This window comes from Denticeps clupeoides, chromosome 3 (genome assembly GCF_900700375.1).
Source record: "Denticeps clupeoides chromosome 3, fDenClu1.1, whole genome shotgun sequence".
Lineage (NCBI taxonomy): Eukaryota > Metazoa > Chordata > Actinopteri > Clupeiformes > Denticipitidae > Denticeps > Denticeps clupeoides.
Window position 1 is genome coordinate 24,990,764 of NC_041709.1, and position 19,253 is coordinate 25,010,016.

General features: G+C 44.1%; 3 protein-coding genes across 9 annotated transcripts in view; all 3 read left to right on the forward strand.

The window, feature by feature from the left end:
* Window positions 1-5,473, forward strand: part of LOC114787101 (SEC14-like protein 1) — a 28,079-nt gene extending 22,606 nt beyond the window's left edge. For all 3 annotated transcript variants that reach the window (XM_028974873.1, XM_028974875.1, XM_028974874.1), the window contains one exon: window positions 4,318-5,473. In XM_028974873.1, coding sequence (XP_028830706.1) covers window positions 4,318-4,423 — 106 coding nt within the window. In that variant the 3' untranslated portion in view covers window positions 4,424-5,473. The remainder of the gene's footprint in view (window positions 1-4,317) is intronic.
* Window positions 1-16,026, forward strand: LOC114787102 (mitogen-activated protein kinase kinase kinase kinase 3-like). Its single transcript, XM_028974876.1, has 2 exons — window positions 1-2,311; window positions 14,619-16,026. The coding sequence occupies exon 2, from the start codon at window positions 14,662-14,664 to the stop codon at window positions 15,640-15,642; it is 981 nt and encodes a 326-aa protein (XP_028830709.1). The 5' UTR covers window positions 1-2,311; window positions 14,619-14,661; the 3' UTR covers window positions 15,643-16,026.
* Window positions 13,970-19,253, forward strand: part of LOC114787103 (endonuclease V-like) — a 15,833-nt gene continuing 10,549 nt past the window's right edge. For all 5 annotated transcript variants that reach the window (XM_028974877.1, XM_028974878.1, XM_028974879.1 and 2 more), the window contains exons 1-4: window positions 13,970-14,062; window positions 17,384-17,473; window positions 18,213-18,384; window positions 18,480-18,614. In XM_028974877.1, coding sequence (XP_028830710.1) covers window positions 17,430-17,473; window positions 18,213-18,384; window positions 18,480-18,614 — 351 coding nt within the window. In that variant the 5' untranslated portion in view covers window positions 13,970-14,062; window positions 17,384-17,429. The remainder of the gene's footprint in view (window positions 14,063-17,383; window positions 17,474-18,212; window positions 18,385-18,479; window positions 18,615-19,253) is intronic.

Sequence of the window (19,253 nt, forward strand, 5' to 3'; positions counted from 1 at the left end):
ACTCGTGTTTGCCGTTAGCTTATCTCCCCAGCGCCATGCTCTGCTTGCTGTAATATTGTCCTTGCGCCACAGTCACTGTACGGTACACATCCGATTCACGATACATGATCGACAATAAGGACAATATTTAGTTCCTTTTCTTCCTGCCGGAGCCGACATATGCTAGCATGACTGTATAAGCTCCATTTTAAGGCAGTTTGGCTACTAACACCCCTCCCCGTGCTCGCTCCCCTACGCTTACTTCAATGACTGCTGCTTTTTGCCAATGCCGTGGTTGGCTGTGAGTACATCTGCACACACATACACACACATGCACATTATTTCTGTGCAGTTTGGTAGAGCTGGGTGATCAACGGGTTGAATCAATTTTAGATTGTCTGAAAAGAATGAACCACGATGTTCACGCTTCCTTTTATGAACCCTTGACGTTCATTTATTGTGGTCAAGATGCCCCGCCCCCTGAAAAAACAAAGGGTTGTTTACAAAGTCAAGAATCCTCCCTTTTGTAGGATGATTAATTCCAAGTTGGGCCCTTCTGCGTCAAAGCAAAACTCCATCCTAGCATGCCATTTCTGTAATTTGTCCATGCAAGGATCCATTCAGGAGGAGTGTGTCAGACGAGTCAAGACTGCTGCTAACTAATGCGTCTTCTGGGAAAAAAAAGTATTTTGTGTATTAGAAGTTATGATGATGCTACATTTTGTTTTTTTTTTTTCCTTTAACATCCTTTATAAGATGCCCTTATGCAGAGCACTGTAGTTGCAGGGACCATCCCCTTGGTGACACTCGGGGACATCGTGGTACTAAGTGGGGTTTGAACCTGTGAACTCTGGTTTATAAGCTACTAGACTTATAGACTATACTGAAATTTCAAACCTTGATACAGACACTAAGGATGATACTTCTCCCAGTGTAGCATCAAGTATCGTCCTCGTTATCATTTTTTAATATTAAAAGAAACGTTTTAATATATATTACAGGTGCAACAGATCATATCACAGTGTTATGTCGCGGCTCATGCCAAATCGAGTCACGGTCCCAGGCAGAGGTTGTGGTCCTGTAGTTTGTGACAGCCTGGATGCCCTGCCACATGCGCCGTGTCCTCTTCGTAGGCCACCTTGTCACCCTTACGGAAGGCGGAGGCTCGAACTGAGCAGCTCACGTACCTCTGCAGTCATACACAGCTTCTGGTTGGGAGGTGAAGTGATGAACTTGGAGACTGCGACGTCATCAGTGCATTTGCGGATGTAGCTGTTGACTGAGGTTGTTACTCCTCCAACTTGATGGTGGTGTTGCCTCCCTGAACATTTACCAGCCAGTGAACTCAAAACAGTCTCGATGAGCAGAGATGGAATTTAGGGAAAACTGACTTGCGATTCGCACGGTTGAATATCCACGAACTGTCCGTCAGGGTGTATATTCTGCAGATCGCCAACAGCTCCGTACAGCACGCAGAGCGCCTCCTTCACATTAGTGCTGAGTGGAATGTTCACTCCGGTAATAAAAAAAAGGTCTCAAACAGCACAGTAGAGAGTAGCACAGCGTTCTCCACCATTCCGTGTTAAAAAAACACACGCCGCCGTCGCGGGGTTAACCGCCCGGCGCGGCATTCCTGTCGCGGTAAAGCCGTCTCAGTAAGGATTAGCACTTAGCATAGCACGGACCGCCGCCTTCTCCCCGCACGTCCGGCTTCTAGCGCGCCGCTTGCGGCGGCATTTCCCTCGGGCACAGGCACCAGGCGACACCCGGGCCTGGGAGCCTGCTCTCCGCAGCAGTCATGGAGGTTAGTAGGATGGCGACGCTGGAGGAAAATTTCCCATTGCAGACATGGACTTTGTTTTTTGGCGTTCTGAGACAAAACCGTACACAATAACACCATTTAAAATTCGGAGCTGCCGCCGCACCGCCATCTTGGTCCTGATGTGAGTCCTTATTGACTAAAGCAAGTGGCATTTATCGTATCGTATATCGCAGTATTGATCTCAGTAATAAAGGGTCTTAAATTAGATGAAAGTGGCCTTAAAAAAGGTCTTTAAAAAGTCTTCAATCTGGCCTTTTTTAAACATGCAAAAACCCTGATTCAAGAAGTTAAATGCGACCAATCAGAGATGGCCATTTTCGACCAATCAGAGATGGCCATTTTCGACCAATCAGAGATGGCCATTTTCGACCAGTCAATGTAGTCCTTCAATCAGATTCGACCAATAAAATAGATGTGATCTGATGACAGCTTCACCTGAATAGTATATAAGGGTCTGCAACGTGAAGGGGGGAGTAAGTGTTGGCTGAGCACTGTTCTAGGAAGTTCTAGGAATAAAGAAGTTACTAATTATTGCTTATACAGTTCAGGAGAAATGGAGAAACCAGAAAATAAGGCTGGTGCTGTACTGCAGCAGAAGAGCCAGGCGGCTGTGCAGCTATCGTCTGCTGACCAACAACTGGTTGCTCTTCTTAAGAGTTATGATATCCCAGTCAAAGACCCCCTTGAGGACTATGTGTTTCTGAAATGCATTGGTAAGGGATACTATGGCAAGATATTCAAGGCCAGGAACCGGCAGACAGGACAGCTGGTTGCAGTGAAGATCCTGGAGTGCACACCTGAGAACCCTGAGGGAGCCATAATAGAGAGTACCTTCTTGCAGTTTTTCGAGCACCAAAATGTCATCAGAATGGTGGGGAAATGTCACTGGAAGAACCAGCTCTACATATTCACAGAACTCTGTGGGAAAGGGGATTTGTGCACCCTCCGGACTAAGACAGGGGCCTATAAAGAAACTGAAATTGCATTTGTGACCAAAAAGGTGCTTGAAGGTCTACACCACATTCACAGTAACGGGTATTTGCACTCTGACATCAGACCCCAAAATATTTTGATCAGTGATGCTGGTGAAGTGAAGATAGCCGACTTGGGTGACGTGACCCATGAAAGTCTTGCGACTGAAATTTACGGCATATATGGCTACATGGCGCCTGAGATGGTGAAGGTAGATCGAGAGTATGCCTACGATCAGAAAGTTGACATATGGTCCCTGGGAATGATGATGATCAATATGGCTGAGGGCAAACCTGCCCTGACTTTTGAAAACATACTTTTGACCACTGAGCACTGGGTCACCAGTGAGCCCCCAACAATTAAGAAGAAAAAGAAGTGGTCTGGACCATTCCACGACTTTGTGCAAGCCGCCCTGAGTAAGGACCCTACGATGAGGCCAACTGCAGAGGAGCTTCTGCAGCACGACTTTGTCCGCGACCTGAAGTGCGAACCACATCCGTTTGTAAAACGCCTGCGGCAGGGCAAGTTCCAGAAAGCCATCAGGAAGTTTTTCTGTAGATGAAGACAGGAACAGGGACACGTAGAGGTTACAGTTCCGGATTCTGCCATGCTTATGTCCAGCATGCCAGGACGCATGGACTGACTTCATTTACTCTGGACACTCTACACTTCAACCTTGAGACTGAAATACTAGCCTTAAGAATGAAGTATCAAAGTCAAGTCAAAGTCAAAGTCAGCTGGTGTATGTACAAATGTAATGTACAAATGTAAATATCAAATAAAACAGTCAAAAATAGTTATTTGTGCATGTGTGTTCCTTTCGTTATGCATACTACAAGAAAAATCGATTTTTAAAAAAACTTTGTATACAAATGAAACTCTTAACATAAATATAATAGAATTAAATCTGTGAGAGATGTTGACTACATATTGACTGTAGTTTATTGTTTAGAAATGAAACATGCACATGTGAATGAATCCATCTTTGTACATTCACTGCATATTTTCCGTACACCTGCATGTGCCGAACTGTGGAGACACTCCGGGTTAAGTGTCTTGCTCAGGGGTACAATGGTAGTAAGTGGGGTTTTATTAATTAATTGTATGAATCCCCGTTCTACCAAACGTCATCACACGGAACATATTTATGTACAAAAATGTCATCCACGATAAGTTTAACTATCAATCATCACCACCCCTTCTATTCACGCTCGCTCGTTCATTCTCTCTTTTGTTCAATTTGATCTTTCTTGTTTCAGATTTTAACGTAAACCCAGAGGCCATCTTTGATTTTACAGTAGTAGTACAGTAGCCCCATGCTTAGCACGAAACACCAGCTTGAAAATATGGCCCTTAAAAACACCCGATACCAGACATAAAACTTTTAAAATTTAATTTCAGTTTATTTTGTTTTTTGCATTGTGACTAACTGAGGTTGCATGCCTTACTGTGGGTGCTGGACTGGGCATGGGGTGCTGACACATCGTGCATCGTGGAGTGTGATGTTTTAAGTCACAAATATATCCTGTTTCTCTCTGTCACAGGGGGTCCATGACCAGCCTGGAGTCCAGCCACAGCGGCTTCTCCCAGCTGAGTGCCGCCACCACCTCCTCCAACCAATCGCAGTCCAGCTCCATGATCTCCAGGTAGAGCCGGAGGTGAGGAGAACAGGAGAGCCTCCCCGCACATGATCTCCTGACATAGTCCTAGTTTTTTCACCACCACCTTCCCCGACCCGGTGACGTGAAGCAAGTAGTGTGAAGCTTGCACAAAAACTGGAGATTTCAAAAGACAATAAAACAGCAGACAAAGAAAACAACACACTTGCACATAGCAACGTTGCTTCAAAATAAATGACTAAAACAAGGGCTCCGACCGACGTTGCCATAGCGCGCTGCGGGTCTGCACACAGGCGGACCCCGCCCGCCTCCTGCAAACCTGGGCGACGTACAAGGCATTTCAAATGCATACTGGACAAAAGCAATATTCCTCCCAAAAGAGCTGCCCTGTGACTGACGCCGAAACAGGACGCGCTGTTACACGTGCTCCCGCACGGATGTACTGTAAACGCTTGCACAAGGGTCCACACGGAACGGCCATATCACCAGTCAAAGGCTTTGTCTGCTGGTTTTGTGTTTAGTTTTTTTTAAAGGTCAAGTGTGAATTCTGTAGGTATGGTGAAGAGGTATGTGCTTAGAAGCAATAAGTTTCTACTGTTAAATATTTTGTCAGGAACGTGTTACTGAGGAGGTGTGTGTGTGTGTGTGTGTGTGTGTGTGTGAGAGAGAGAGAGAGAGAAATTGTCATGGCCACCTGCCTCGGCATCCACAGTCAATGTGCTACTGATCAAGCAGCCAATGAGGCGCCTGTTTGTTCTTTTTTTTAATAGGTCACCGCGCACACAAAAATAGAAGAAAACCAGGCGTGATGCTTCTGTCGTGTGTGTGTGTGTGTGTGTGTGTGTGGGGGGTGAATCTCAGTGTTGGTTCTGAAGTTTATTACAAAATGGACACTTGAATGGAGACGAGTTACCCTGTAGTTTACCTGAACTACAACATATGAATGGAAAAAAAAAAAAAAAGGTTTTGGATTTACAATTCAGAATGTGCTATAGAATTTTAAACATTAACACGTTAGCGTGGTACATTTTAAATGCCACCTTTATTTAAAAGAATAAATAAAAATGACTACTTATCTGCATGCATCTGACTTTTTTTTTCTTTTTTTTTTGTAATGGCTGCTGTTATACGTACTGCTCAGTTTGAAACTGGCAAAACACTTGGGCACATACGGTCAAACTAGATATTTTCAAAACTGGCGTTTAAAATAAATGACGCTAACGTGTGACTGCTATATTTGTTTATGTAAATATGGTTGAATAGTTTCATTTTGCAGGTGAGAGTTTACTGCGTTTACAGCATTTATGTGAAAACTGGACACAATCGAGTGGCATTTGAAAGGCGTTTCTTGAATGTTCGTCACATGTATGGCGATCAGGGCTGCGCTCGAACCCAAACCCGCACAAACCCGCCTAGCCGTGAAATTCCTGCTCCTGAAAGTGCATACATTTTTATTTATGAATTTTCTCACAGGTGGGTTGATTTTGCAACGCAGAACCAGACCTAGGGCTTAACTTAAAAAAAAGAAATAAATAACCTTTACGAGTGATGCCATTGTGAACACAATGGTGTTGGTTGGTTACCATTACCAGGAAATGCTTTACTTCTGTCATTTGAGGGCTGTGCTTTTGCCGTTCTGGGTTTTGTTCTCATGGACCACCTCAGCTGGAACTTTTACCTCATGGATCCTCATCCCTGCCCCAGTCCTCCCAGCGCAGCACGCAGACGCCCAGCCTCACTCCCACCTGCCCCTCTCCCAGGGGGACACATGCCATCATCTGCCATCAAAGCCTCAGTCTTGTCCTCTTTCCTGTCCTCGTCCTGCCAGCCGGAGGGAAGCGTTACAGGAAACCTGCCTCATGGTTTCTGTCGTCACCACGAGGGCTAAAAGTGTTTTGTGTCTAAAACATTTTTTCTCAACTCAGCCTCCATCTCTAATATATTTACCTGTACTGAAATTGCATATCTTTACCTCTTGAGAGATTATTATTGTTATTATTATATATGTAAAAAGAAATGTTTGATGTACTATACAAAATAGCGCCTTTACATTTTTTGAAACTATTAAACTTGAATTATAAAGGTTCAGTGTGTCCTGGTTTTCCTCTGTGTTAAGATGCTTCATCTGTTTTTTTTTTTGTTTTTTTTTTTATCTCTATATATTTACATGCTTTATCAGATGTAACTATATAACAGGGACCGTCCCCCTGGAGACACTTGGGGACACCGTGGATGTAAGTGGGGTTTGAACCTGTGACCTCTGGTTCATAAGCTACTTGACTTGTCATGGTACTGAAATTTCAAGCTTGATACCGATACTAAGGATGGTGTGGAGGGAAAATGTATGGTCCTGAACTTCACGTGTTATTTGACCACCACCTTTGGTCATGAAACAATCGGAAGACAACTGAAGTGAAGTGATTGTCACTTGTGATACACAGCAGCACAGCACACTGTGCACACAGTGAAATTTGTCCTCTGCATTTAACCCATCACCCTGAGTGAGCAGTGGGCAGCCATGACAGGCGCCCGGGGAGCAGTGTGTGGGGGGCAGTGCTTTGCTCAGTGGCACTTTGGCGGATCGGGATTCGAACCAGCAACCTTCTGATTACGGGGCCGCTTCTTTAACCGCTAGGCCTTATGTCTGACATTCTTTATTGTAGCTCCCCAGATGGGAAAATTCCCACCACAATTGGCATCACGAACAAGATCCACGTGAATCCGCCAGGACCTGACCAGAGGGCTGATCACCCTGGGTCACCAAGATCCATCTCCAAAACCTCGTTTTAGAGTTTCAGAGTGACTGGGGCTGCGGTCAGCGTCCTTGGCCGATTCCGCCGGGATTTTCCTTTTTTTTTGTTGTCTGGGGACACGAGTCCAGTGAGCTAAAATATTCCACCTCTCAAAAATTGTATTAAAACTAGAATCTAGAAGATTAATCAATCCAAAACCAAATTGATAAGGGAAATTCTGTAGTCAACTGAATTGATCCAAGTAAAGGGGTGTCAATTTTCTTATTTGTTAACAGAGTACTCTGGCGCTGGGGGGCAAGAGCAGGTTTAAAGTCCTGTGAGCCAAACGATCTTGGAGATCGAGTGTGTGAGATAAGAGCAGTTTGCCCGTTAATCAAGACCACCCAGTGTGAGCCTTTCTTAACAAGATCAGGTTCGCGTTTCTCTAACTTCCTGTCTTATACTCGTCATTCCGCTTAACCCTGCATTGTCAGCTTTTGCCTGCTGACACTCCAGCCCCTCTGTGTGTGTGTGTGAGAGAGAGAGAGCGTCTGTATGCATTGGCAGACCTTATCTCTCCCTTTCTCTCTGGTGTGTGTGTGTGTGTGTGTGTGTGAGAGGCGCCTCTATCTCTCTCTCTCTCTCTCTCTCTCTCTCTATATATATATATATATATATATATTACACCTAAAATTTTGGACTTTTATATGTGCACTTTTTTTGTTTTTATTTTACTTTATTTAAGCAGGGAGATTCTCGGTTGCACTGTTTGCCTCTGCTCCTGTGTCTTGGAATCCCCCTTTCGCAGAACTCTTGGACCTGCAGGCCGACTGGAATCTGAAGCTCCACATTTCCGCCCTACAACTCATCATGACCCCTGCTGGAGCCTCTGTCCATTGCAGCGCCACCACAGCATGATGACGTCACTGCTTCAACTCCACCGTCAGAGCAGCTGCCCCATTTTCTCCTCCCAAGACTCGTTCAGTGGCAACTTACGAGTTGGATGTCTCACCATCATCTGGACAATCAGGACCCTCAACTGCAACCCTCCCCATGGACCAAGTGGCCCTCCTGAACTCTTCCAAGCACCTCCCTAATGCAGAGCCCTGTCCAGAGCTGTGAAAGATTTCATCAGAGAATTCACACCGACATCCACCAAAATATGCTTCAGTGCGTCTCGCTGACGTTCTGCGCCACGCCCAGGCCAGACAGGTTGAAGCAAGGGTCAAGGAAGACAAAAAAAAACAAAGATTTGACCCAGAGGACCCAACTCACTCTTTTTTCAGTATGCTGCTTCCACCCCCACTTCACATCGCGGACAGGATGTGTGCTTCAGCTGTGACCAAATGGGACACTGGGCGAGAGAATGCCCGACAAACACAGAAGAAGAGGATTTGGTGTTCCCGGTGACGAGACACGTGGACACAGAGGAGGACAGGTCCACCACAGACATCCCCAATTGGACTGAAAAGGTGAAGCGGGGTGGAGCTCCAGGCGAAGGCGTGGCCGCAGTCCTGGAGGCAGTTTCAAATAAGGTCATGAACACCTTCACTGACACTCACACTGAATGCGGAGTGTTACGTCCTGGTATTTTGGGTGTGTTTCTGTTCTGTGTTTTGTGTTGTTTGCAGGTGCCTGGTGATTTTGTAAATTGAGCCCACCTGTACCTGCTGTGGGACAGACTGAATAAAAGGAGCCTCAGTCTCCTTTTTCGGGGCTGCGCTTGCCGTGCCATCCACCCACCCGCCTTCCTACCATTTCCCTTTGACATCACTTCCGGTTTCCCCTGCGCTTCCCCTAGGAGGCGACGCAACTTGTTGTGTCGGCCTGCTTTGGTGTATGTCTGTTTTTCTCTGTTTTCCTGTTTTGTTTGCCGTTATTCGTTGTAATTCGTTTCGTATGTATTTCATCTTTATTTATATATTTAGTTGTTAATAAAATACTTGTTAAAATTATCCGTTTCGTCTTAGTAGGTTTACGTTTGTGTCCTTTCTTTTGTTATGTGCCGGAGCCCCTAGACCGGCTCGTAACAGGAGACATACACACATTCCACACGTCCTGCTCCCTCTGAGAAGTGATTTTTTTTCTTTCTTTTGTCATTGTAAATTGTAGTGCAGCCTTGTAAAAAAAAAAAAAAAAATCTGATTTGTCTTCGTGAAGCACAGTGGAAGATATATTGAACAAAACAAAACCAAAAAAAGGCTTCACATTCATATTGTACTGCCATTGTGGGTTTTATTTTATTGTGTTGCCCCAGCCACAGCATTTTGATGACCAATATGACGCTGTATTATTTTTTCATGATTTAAATGATAACGACATTGTTCTGGTTATGACTTGCACTGTGCCCTTTTTGTTTCCTTGAACCCAGACCAAGAGCATTTTTATTTTACCTGACTGTTACCTACATGTTTCACTGGTAAAAATCATGTTGTGATGCAACTGACTGGACTGATCTCTTTATTTACAGCTCTCTCCATCTGACCCCCCTGAATAAGCCCACCATCGCCCATTTTAAGATTATTGTCTCAGTTTTGGTTTGCATTTCAGTTGCATTTTGCCTCCAAATATGATACATTTCTAGATCACATTATTAGTGAAAAAGACAAGGACCTGTCATCCAAACACCTTACATCCATTACTGTAAAACAGTTGTTGTCATTTATTGGCTTTTGTTCCTACTGTAGAATGTTTGATCCAAGTTTCTCCCGAGTTCTGTAAGCCTTTAACTGCCCTCACTCTCTCTAAACCGATGTCTTCTCAGGTGCTGTGGAACCCTGATGCAGAGAAGGCCCTCTTCGCTTTAAACAGGCCCTGCAATCCCCACCCACATTAGGCTTGCCCGACCCCTCCAAAAATATGGCCATATGACCTCTTTTCTCCTACAACCACACGGTGATTCGCTCCGTCCTGTGGCTTATTTTTCATGCATTCTTTTATTTTTTATGTACTGTTACAAGGTCTATTTGAATGTACCAAACGAAAAGTTACTGCTATAATAGCCTCGGATTTTCAGCATGACTGAGGATGATGTTTCTACATGGGGTTTTGATGCAATTTGGATGTTACTTTATCGGCAACTGTTAATTTCACGTTTTTTCCTTAAGTCACAGCAGTATGGCATTATTCACAAATACTCTGAAATTTCCTGTATAAAATGTTACTTTCACTACAGGGACCTGTTCGACTTTTGCAAGATATTAAGATATTATAAGGTCTTCTCAATGTTAGTCAAGAAATTTTAACTCTCTTCACATAGCGACCCCACAGAACACGCAGGGGAATTGTAACTTTCTTTGTCATGCTCTCCTAGGCCTGACCTCTTGACAGTCCTGATTTTTGTTCTCTTTGTGGATCGATCGCCTTTCCGCCTACCTGATGGTTCTTCTTGCATTGGGTATGCATTCTGTGATGCCCACTCCACCTTGGAATCTGGGTTCCCGCTTCCCTTCCTGTTACCATCTACACTGACTCACGTTATGCTTTTGGTGTTGTTCATGACTGTGGTACGTAGGGGTCTCTTAAATCTGATTTTGCTTCCATACTAACAGCTCTGATCCCATCTCTGCAGGAAATGCACTAGCGAATGCAGCTGCGAAGACTGCAGCACGTTCACCACTTCTAACTCTTCCACTCAACTCACTTCGGTAGCCTAAATTGCCCATTTATGTTCAACTGACCCATGGATTGGATCATGTGTCAAAAGAAGGGATGATGTCTGATATTGCAGCTCATTGGTTCACAAACAGATTTCACTGTTTTTACACAAAATACTGTCGATCTTGTATGATTTGCGCTTCACCTAATGTAGGAAAACAGCTCCATCTAGGCCTTTTGAGCATGTGATGCTGGATTTCAATGAGCTCTCTCCTGCCAAAGGACAAATATTGCTTAATAGATATGTGGTGAAAGTGGGTGGAGGCATTCCCCACATCTAAAGCTGACGCCTCTGCGGTGGCACGAGCCCTGCTGAGTGAGAATTGCACACTAAAAAATAAACTAAATGTAACTGGCTAATGATGTACATAAGAATGAGAAAAAGAAGCAGAATTGGCTTGAGTCCATTTGAAATCTTGTTTGCAACGCCACCTAACACAGGTCTCCCCTCCAACCCGAGCAGACAGCGAACCAGAAACTCTTGTTTATAGTGATAAAACCTGCTTTGAATCGGATTCCTCCTCGGATGAGAACGATACAGACATATAATTCTATATCTTGATTGTTTTGTTTTTAATGAATTGTTTTCATTGTTTTGCATTCTTTTACTGCTTGCATTATTATGTACTTATGTAATTTTGTACTCCTCACGTTAGTGTCATATACATTTTTGTGCCTATAGTGGTGATCATTTAAATGATCAAAAGGAGTGAGTGTAGAGGGAAGAAACGTATTTTCGTGGAACAGCCAGAAAATAACTGTATCTCACTTTAAACCTTGCTGATGTACAATGCCAAACCAGCGTACTCAAAACAGGTTCTGGTTTCCTTGTCCAGGCGACTATTACGAAGCTGGCGTGATTCTGCTTTCCTACCCTTCCTTACCCACAGTGGTATAAATATGCTTGTGAACTTACTAACGATGGGAGTTCTCTTGCGAGTCCCCCCAAATAAATAAACTCGGATAAATTCAAGTGACTTTCTTCATTTGCAGCTCCCCAGATGGGAAAATTACCACCACAATATACATGTAAATAAAAGACATTTTTATTGTGATGATGTCCCAGTACGTGTTCAGGTTCCTGCATCGCTCTGAGCGCGGCTTCTGTCTGGCGTCAATGCGCCTTGTCAGTGCTCTATCGGTTCCACGCATGCGCACTACAAAAGCAGTCATGCGCCAGTAATTTCTACCAGCACCTTTACTCTCAGTTGGAACGTGGTAGAAAATATCGATCCAATACTGATACCAACTTGGTATCGATAGTATGGATATTTAGGATCAATTCGCACATTCCTAATATTTATATACAGTCGGAGGAAAGTATTCAGACCCACTTCAATTTTTCACTCGTTATATTGCATTTAAGTCAATTTTTCACACAGCACCCCCATATTGACAGAAAAATGCAGTATTGTTGATATTTTTGCAGATTTATTAACAAAGAAAAACTGAAATATCACATGGTCCTAAGTATTCAACTCTGGTTCTGTCCATTTCTTCTGATCTTGAGATGGTTCTACACCTTCATTTAAGTCACGCTGTGTTTATACTGATTGGACTTGATTAAGAAAGCCACACCCCTGTCTATTTAAGACCTTACGGCTCACGATGCATGTCAGAGCAAATGATAATGGTGAGTACAAAGGAACCGGTGTTACTTCCAGAGGCGGCAGAACATATGGGAGACAGGTGTGGAACGGCATAAAGTGGAAACTAGCAACTGTTCCAAAACAAAAAATATGACGCAAGCTGTGGGGTCTTGCGGGTCATGCGGGTACAACTATTACACTGCGGTTTCTTATTGTGTGCATTTCATTTATTATAGATGGCAAAGAGGCAGTGAAAGCTTTTCTGCAAACATCCACCACATTTTGCATAAATCCATCACAGATTGATATATTGATTGATTTCCTAATCTCAGGGAGGAAATGGCAGAGGAACTACTGTCTGCACCAGGTCATTATAACAGTTATCTGTGTACACTGCACAAATGATGTCTGTAAATATTATTCAATTAAAGTTGCAGACTACAGTAACTACTGTAAAACTCTGAAATGTGTGTCTTTACTCCTCTGCGACATGAGTTACATGTGAAAGTGAAGTGATTGTCACACGTGATACACAGCAGCACAGCACACAGTGCACACAGTGAAATTTGTCCTCTGCATTTAACCCATCACCCTGAGTGAGCAGTGGGCAGCCATGACCAGCGCCCGGGGAGCAGTGTGTGGGGACAGTGCTTTGCTCAGTGGCACCTCAGTGGCACCTTGGCGGATCGGGATTCGAACCGGCAACCTTCTGATTACAGGGCCGCTTCCTTAACCGCTAGGCCACCACTGCCCCACATGTTATACAAGTTAAGTTTTCTGTTATGTAACAAAGAGTATTGAACCTTGGATTTCATTTCATTACAGACCAAATGTGACGTTTGTGGACAGTGGTTCCATGATCTCTGCATTGCCCAAAGCCAGACGGCACAATTTGATATGTGGCAAAGTCTGTTGTGTGAACTACAGTTGGCCAAATATTGATTAATTGGTCCACAGAGCATGATGATGTGGCAAAATTAATTTGCAGTTTTAAAGTACTCAAATTTTCTGTATTTCTGTGTCCAAAAGGACACTTTGAGGACACTTTGCACTAGAACCCTGCAGCTGTGACCCTGGGTTTCCCTATACAGAACGAGCAAGCTTGGCCACTGGTACAAAGATGAAAGCAAGCATAATACATTTATTCATAAAACTCTACACTCGTACTGAAACTATATCAGCACGTCCTGGCATCATTATAACATGTTAATCGTATAAAGCACTGAGCACAAATAAAACGTGAAGTACATCGCAGTTGGTTTAAGTTGGGGACGGTACTTTGCTCACTGGCACCTCGGCAGATCGGGATTCGGTCGGGCAACCTTCTGATTACGGGGCCGCTTCCTTAACCGCTTGGCCACCACTGCCCCACATATCAAATATAAATGTACATTCCGGTACTGAAAACTGAGGGTATAAAAAGTTCACAAACAGCGCAGTAGCTACAGCCTAGTACAGCGTTCTCCACCATTCCGTGTTAAACACACACGCCGGCGCGGCATTCCTGTCGCGGTAAAGCGCGTCCAGCTGAACGGCGGCGCCACGTCTCAGTAAGGATTAGCACTTAGCATAGCAGGGACCGCGCTTCCGGCTTCTAGCGCGCCGCTTCCGGCAGCATTTCCATCGGCACAGGCACCAGGCGACACCCGGGCCTGGGAGCCTGCTCTCCGCAGCAGTCCGCTCATCATGGAGGTTAGTAGGATAGCGACGCTGGAGGAATATTTCCCATTGCAGACATGGACTTTGTTTTTTGGCGTTCTGAGACAAAACCGTACACAATAACACCATTTAAAATTCGGAGCTACCGCCGCACCGCCATCTTGGTCCTGATGTGAGTCCTTATTGACTAAAGCAAGTGGCATTTATCGTATCGTATATCGCAGTATTGATCTCAGTAATAAAGGGTCTTAAATTAGATGAAAGTGGCCTTAAAAAAGGTGTTTAAAAAGTCTTCAATCTGGCCTTTTTTAAACATGCAGAAACCCTGATTCAAGAAGTTAAATGCGACCAATCAGAGATGGCCATTTTCGACCAATCAGAGATGGCCATTTTCGACCAATCAGAGATGGCCATTTTCGACCAGTCAATGTAGTCCTTCAATCAGATTCGACCAATAAAATAGATGTGATCTGATGACAGCTTCACCTGAATAGTATATAAGGGTCTGCAACGTGAAGGCGGGAGTAAGTGTTGGCTGAGCACTGGCAATTCAAAGAGCTCCAGCAAATTCTTCAAGGATTAGTTCTAGGAATAAAGAAGTTACTAATTATTGCTTATACAGTTCAGGAGAAATGGAGAAACCAGTAAATAAGGCTGATGCTGTACTGCAGCAGAAGAGCCAGGCGGCTGTGCAGCTATCGTCTGCTGACCAACAACTGGTTGCTCTTCTTAAGAGTTATGATATCCCAGTCAAAGACCCCCTGGAGGACTATGTGTTTCTGAAATGCATTAGTAAGGGATACTATGGCAAGATATTCAAGGCCAGGAACCGGCAGACAGGACAGCTGGTTGCAGTGAAGATCCTGGAGTGCACACCTGAGAACCCTGAGGGAGCCATAATAGAGAGTACCTTCTTGCAGTTTTTCGAGCACCAAAATGTCATCAGAATGGTGGGGAAATGTCACTGGAAGAACCAGCTCTACATATTCACAGAACTCTGTGGGAAAGGGGATTTGTGCACCCTCCGGACTAAGACAGGGGCCTATAAAGAAACTGAAATTGCATTTGTGACCAAAAAGGTGCTTGAAGGTCTTCACCACATTCACAGTAACGGGTATTTGCACTCTGACATCAGACCCCAAAATATTTTGATCAGTGATGCTGGTGAAGTGAAGATAGCCGACTTGGGTGACGTGACCCATGAAAGTCTAGCGACTGAAATTTACGGCATATATGGCTACATGGCGCCTGAGATGGTGAAGGTAGATCGAGAGTATGCCTACGATCAGAAAGTTGACATATGGTCCCTGGGAATGATGATGATCGATATGGCTGAGGGCAAACCTGCCCTGACTTTTGAAAACATACTTTTGACCACTGAGCACTGGGTCACCAGTGAGCCCCCAACAATTAAGAAGAAAAAGAAGTGGTCTGGACCATTCCACGACTTTGTGCAAGCCGCCCTGAGTAAGGACCCTACGATGAGGCCAACTGCAGAGGAGCTTCTGCAGCACGACTTTGTCCGCGACCTGAAGTGCGAACCACATCCGTTTGTAAAACGCCTGCGGCAGGGCAAGTTCCAGAAAGCCATCAGGAAGTTTTTCTGTAGATGAAGACAGGAACAGGGACACGTAGAGGTTACAGTTCCGGATTCTGCCATGCTTATGTCCAGCATGCCAGGACGCATGGACTGACTTCATTTACTCTGGACACTCTACACTTCAACCTTGAGACTGAAATACTAGCCTTAAGAATGAAGTATCAAAGTCAAGTCAAAGTCAAAGTCAGCTGGTGTATGTACAAATGTAATGTACAAATGTAAATATCAAATAAAACAGTCAAAAATAGTTATTTGTGCATGTGTTCCTTTCGTTATGCATACTACAAGAAAAATCTATTTTTAAAAAAACTTTGTATACAAATGAAACTCTTAACATAAATAAATATAATAGAATTAAATCAGTGAGAGATGTTGACTACATATTGACTGTAGTTTATTGTTTCCAAATGAAACATGCACAAGTGAATGAATCCATCTTTGTACATTCACTGCATATTTTCCGTACGCCTGCATGTGCCGAACTGTGACACCCCACCCTTAACAAAACCAGGGATTGTGTGCAAAGTTGTTAAAACTTTGCACACAATCCCTGGTTTTGTTAAGGTTTATACATTTCACCAGTCGCCCCATGTTAAAAAACTCTTACACAGAAAATCACCTTATCATTTTTAAAGGCATTTCAATGTACATAGACCAAATACTCACAAACACAGAATGTGAGAAAAAATACCTTTTTAAAAACATCTCTCAAAAATACACTATATATTCTGCTCTTCTAAAACAGCATTATTCTGAACCGTCTTACAAATCCATTCATGTTTAATGCTTTTGCTCATCAGGTGTCAATGCTCAGCACCCCCAGATGACACAGACACTCATCAAACTCACAATTCCTTGAATGACCCTAGGAATACAACAAATTCTAGAAGTGTAGTAGGCCTCTGGGTGGTAGTGGCCTAGTGTTTAACACACTCACCTCTGAACCAGAAGGCCCCAAAGTCCACGTACTATCATTGTGTCCCTGAGCAAGACACTTAAAAGCTGAGGACACATGTCATTGTGAGCTGCGCTGTGTATCACTTTCACTTCCAGATCCAGCAGATTCCTTCTGATTGGTGCCTCTAGTGGCTCAGCAGAATGGGGGTTATGTCACCAACTCCCCTCGGATACAATATAAAAGAGTTGTGGTAGATGGGATGATATACATAAAAAATATAATAAAGCCAAATAAAGTCATGGTAAATCTTATCAGCATTGTTGCTCTGCCTAAATGATTTCCGACCTGATCAATTGGGACTGGATTCCTGCTCCTGACCAGCCCCTGGTGTCTCTCTCTCTCTCCCACGGGGACACATGATCATCTGCCATCAAAGCCTCCGTCTCGTCCTCTTCCCTGTCCTCGGAGGGAAGCGATACAGGAAACCTGCCTCATGGTTTCTGTCGTCACCTTTTTGTTTGTTGCACGAGGGCTAAAAGTGTTTTTTCTCAACTCAACCTCCATCTCTGTTATATTTTCCTGTACTGAGAAACTGCATATCTTTTCCTCTTGAGAGATTATTATTGTTATTATTATATATGTAAAAAGAAATGTTTTTAAACTATCAAACTTGAATTATAAAGATTCAGTTTTTCCTGGTTTGTGTTTTGTTGGTGCTGTATATTCAAATGATGAGACCACTTCATTTTGGTTTTTGATCAGAACCTTAATACGTCCACTGTGGAATTATTAATGTTCATTCCTGTTCCACTAATTGAGTTTCACTGAATATTACAATTCAATTGCTGACCGCTAGGTGGAGATCACACTGCGGGGCGCATTACATCCGTGCGGGATCGAGCATGGCGCTTCCACCCGAGCAGGACCTGATCACGCAGTGGGAAAGGTTAGGAATGAGCAGTTCTCCTCCTGTCTTCCCTGAAATCGTGGACCGTGTGAAACTGTAACTGCCGCCACGTCGTAAGATTGCCTGAATAATGTCTGTATGAACGTTCGTCTATTTCGTCCGACCCCTTAGTTCATTGATTGGTAGGAAATGAATTCATGAGAATTACCGAATGCGAGAGGCCTGCTGCTTTTACTTTGACACGCGGAACGGGAAGCTGCGAGCCAGCGCTGGCCACGTGACCACTCCTCGACGGGGCGTGATTGGGTGCCGAGTTTGTTTGATCACATGGGTTCTCGGGGATGGAACGCGATTGGCCGCTGAAATTGTTATCCCGCAAATATCAGTAGATTTCGTCAGAAAGCTGCTTGTAAGTATAATTATTGTGACAATGGCGGATATTTCTATCTTGCCTCTCTGCTAGTTTTTACTAGATTGTGTCTCGTTTTGACAATGCGTGTATTTTCCACTGAATGCAGTCTGCAGTAATACCTTTTGGAGACCACAAGGGGGCGACATACATCATTTAAAGTATAATTTAAATATATAATATAAACTCTATGCAGATTTTACTATCATGTATCTAGCGATCATGGATGTACTTTCTTGCATTTGTCCTGTTTATTTCTAGCTGAAATATGCAGACAATCATCAATTATAAATCATAAAACAAAGCATCAACGCCTAGCCAGATACTCTGCCCCTTATGATATTCATCTTTGGCTGTAACCCCAACAAGGGAACAGTCCAGCCTGAAGGAACTTCTGCAGGATGGGGACACCGAGAGCTGGCAGACGAGGGCAGACTTCACGGGGCTGGAGAGGGTGGGCGGGGTGGACCTGTCCTTCATCAAGGGGGACGACGCCAACGCCTGCGCCCAGCTGGTGGTGCTCAGTTTCCCCGAGCTGAAGGTAAAAACGTAGAACATCAATGGTGTGGTTACAAGTGGGGATGTGAAGCATATCTTGATGAGCTATATCTGTCACACGTCACCTTCTTTCCTCAGGTTCTTTACGAAGACAGTCAACTGGTGACCCTCAGTGCCCCGTACGTGGCAGGGTTTTTGGCCTTCCGGGAGACGCCTTCCCTGCTGGAGGCCCTGAAGAAGCTGGAGAGGACACAGCCTGCCCTGATGCCCCAGGTCGGGACACCACAAGGTTCCATTTCTTTTAGAATCTTAACATTGAACAACTAGTGCAAGTTTATGCACTGGTCATGCAGGGGTTCCCAACCTTTTGTCCCTGAACCCCCCCGGCCTGAATTCAAGACAACCCCAATTCCTCTCTACCTGCACGCATTAAAGGGATGAATTGTGTGTAACTGCAGTTGTAGGTTGTTACTTGTTTTACACTGCAGGCGGTGTAGTCTATACAGTATTTTGGGAGTGTTGTTGGGATTTTATAAATGTAATGTTTACAAGTAGAATTTTGGCACTGACAAAAAGGCTGTGTAGTAGCCTAGTGGGTAACACACTCAGCTGTGAACCAGAAGACCCCGGTTCCAATCCCACTTACTACCATTGTGTCCCTGAGCAAGACACTTAACCCTGAGTGTCGCCAGGGGGACTGTCCCTGTAACTACTGGCTGTAAGTCGCTCTGGATCAAGGCGTCTGATAAATGCTGTAAATGTAAATGAAATTGTGTGGACCCCCAGCGATCTGAATTGTGTCAGCGATATAGTAACATTAACACAGTGTCTATATTCTAATCATATTGACAAGTGACCACAATACTCATTGAATAAAAAAAATTAAATATAAATTTATGTCATAAATTTTAT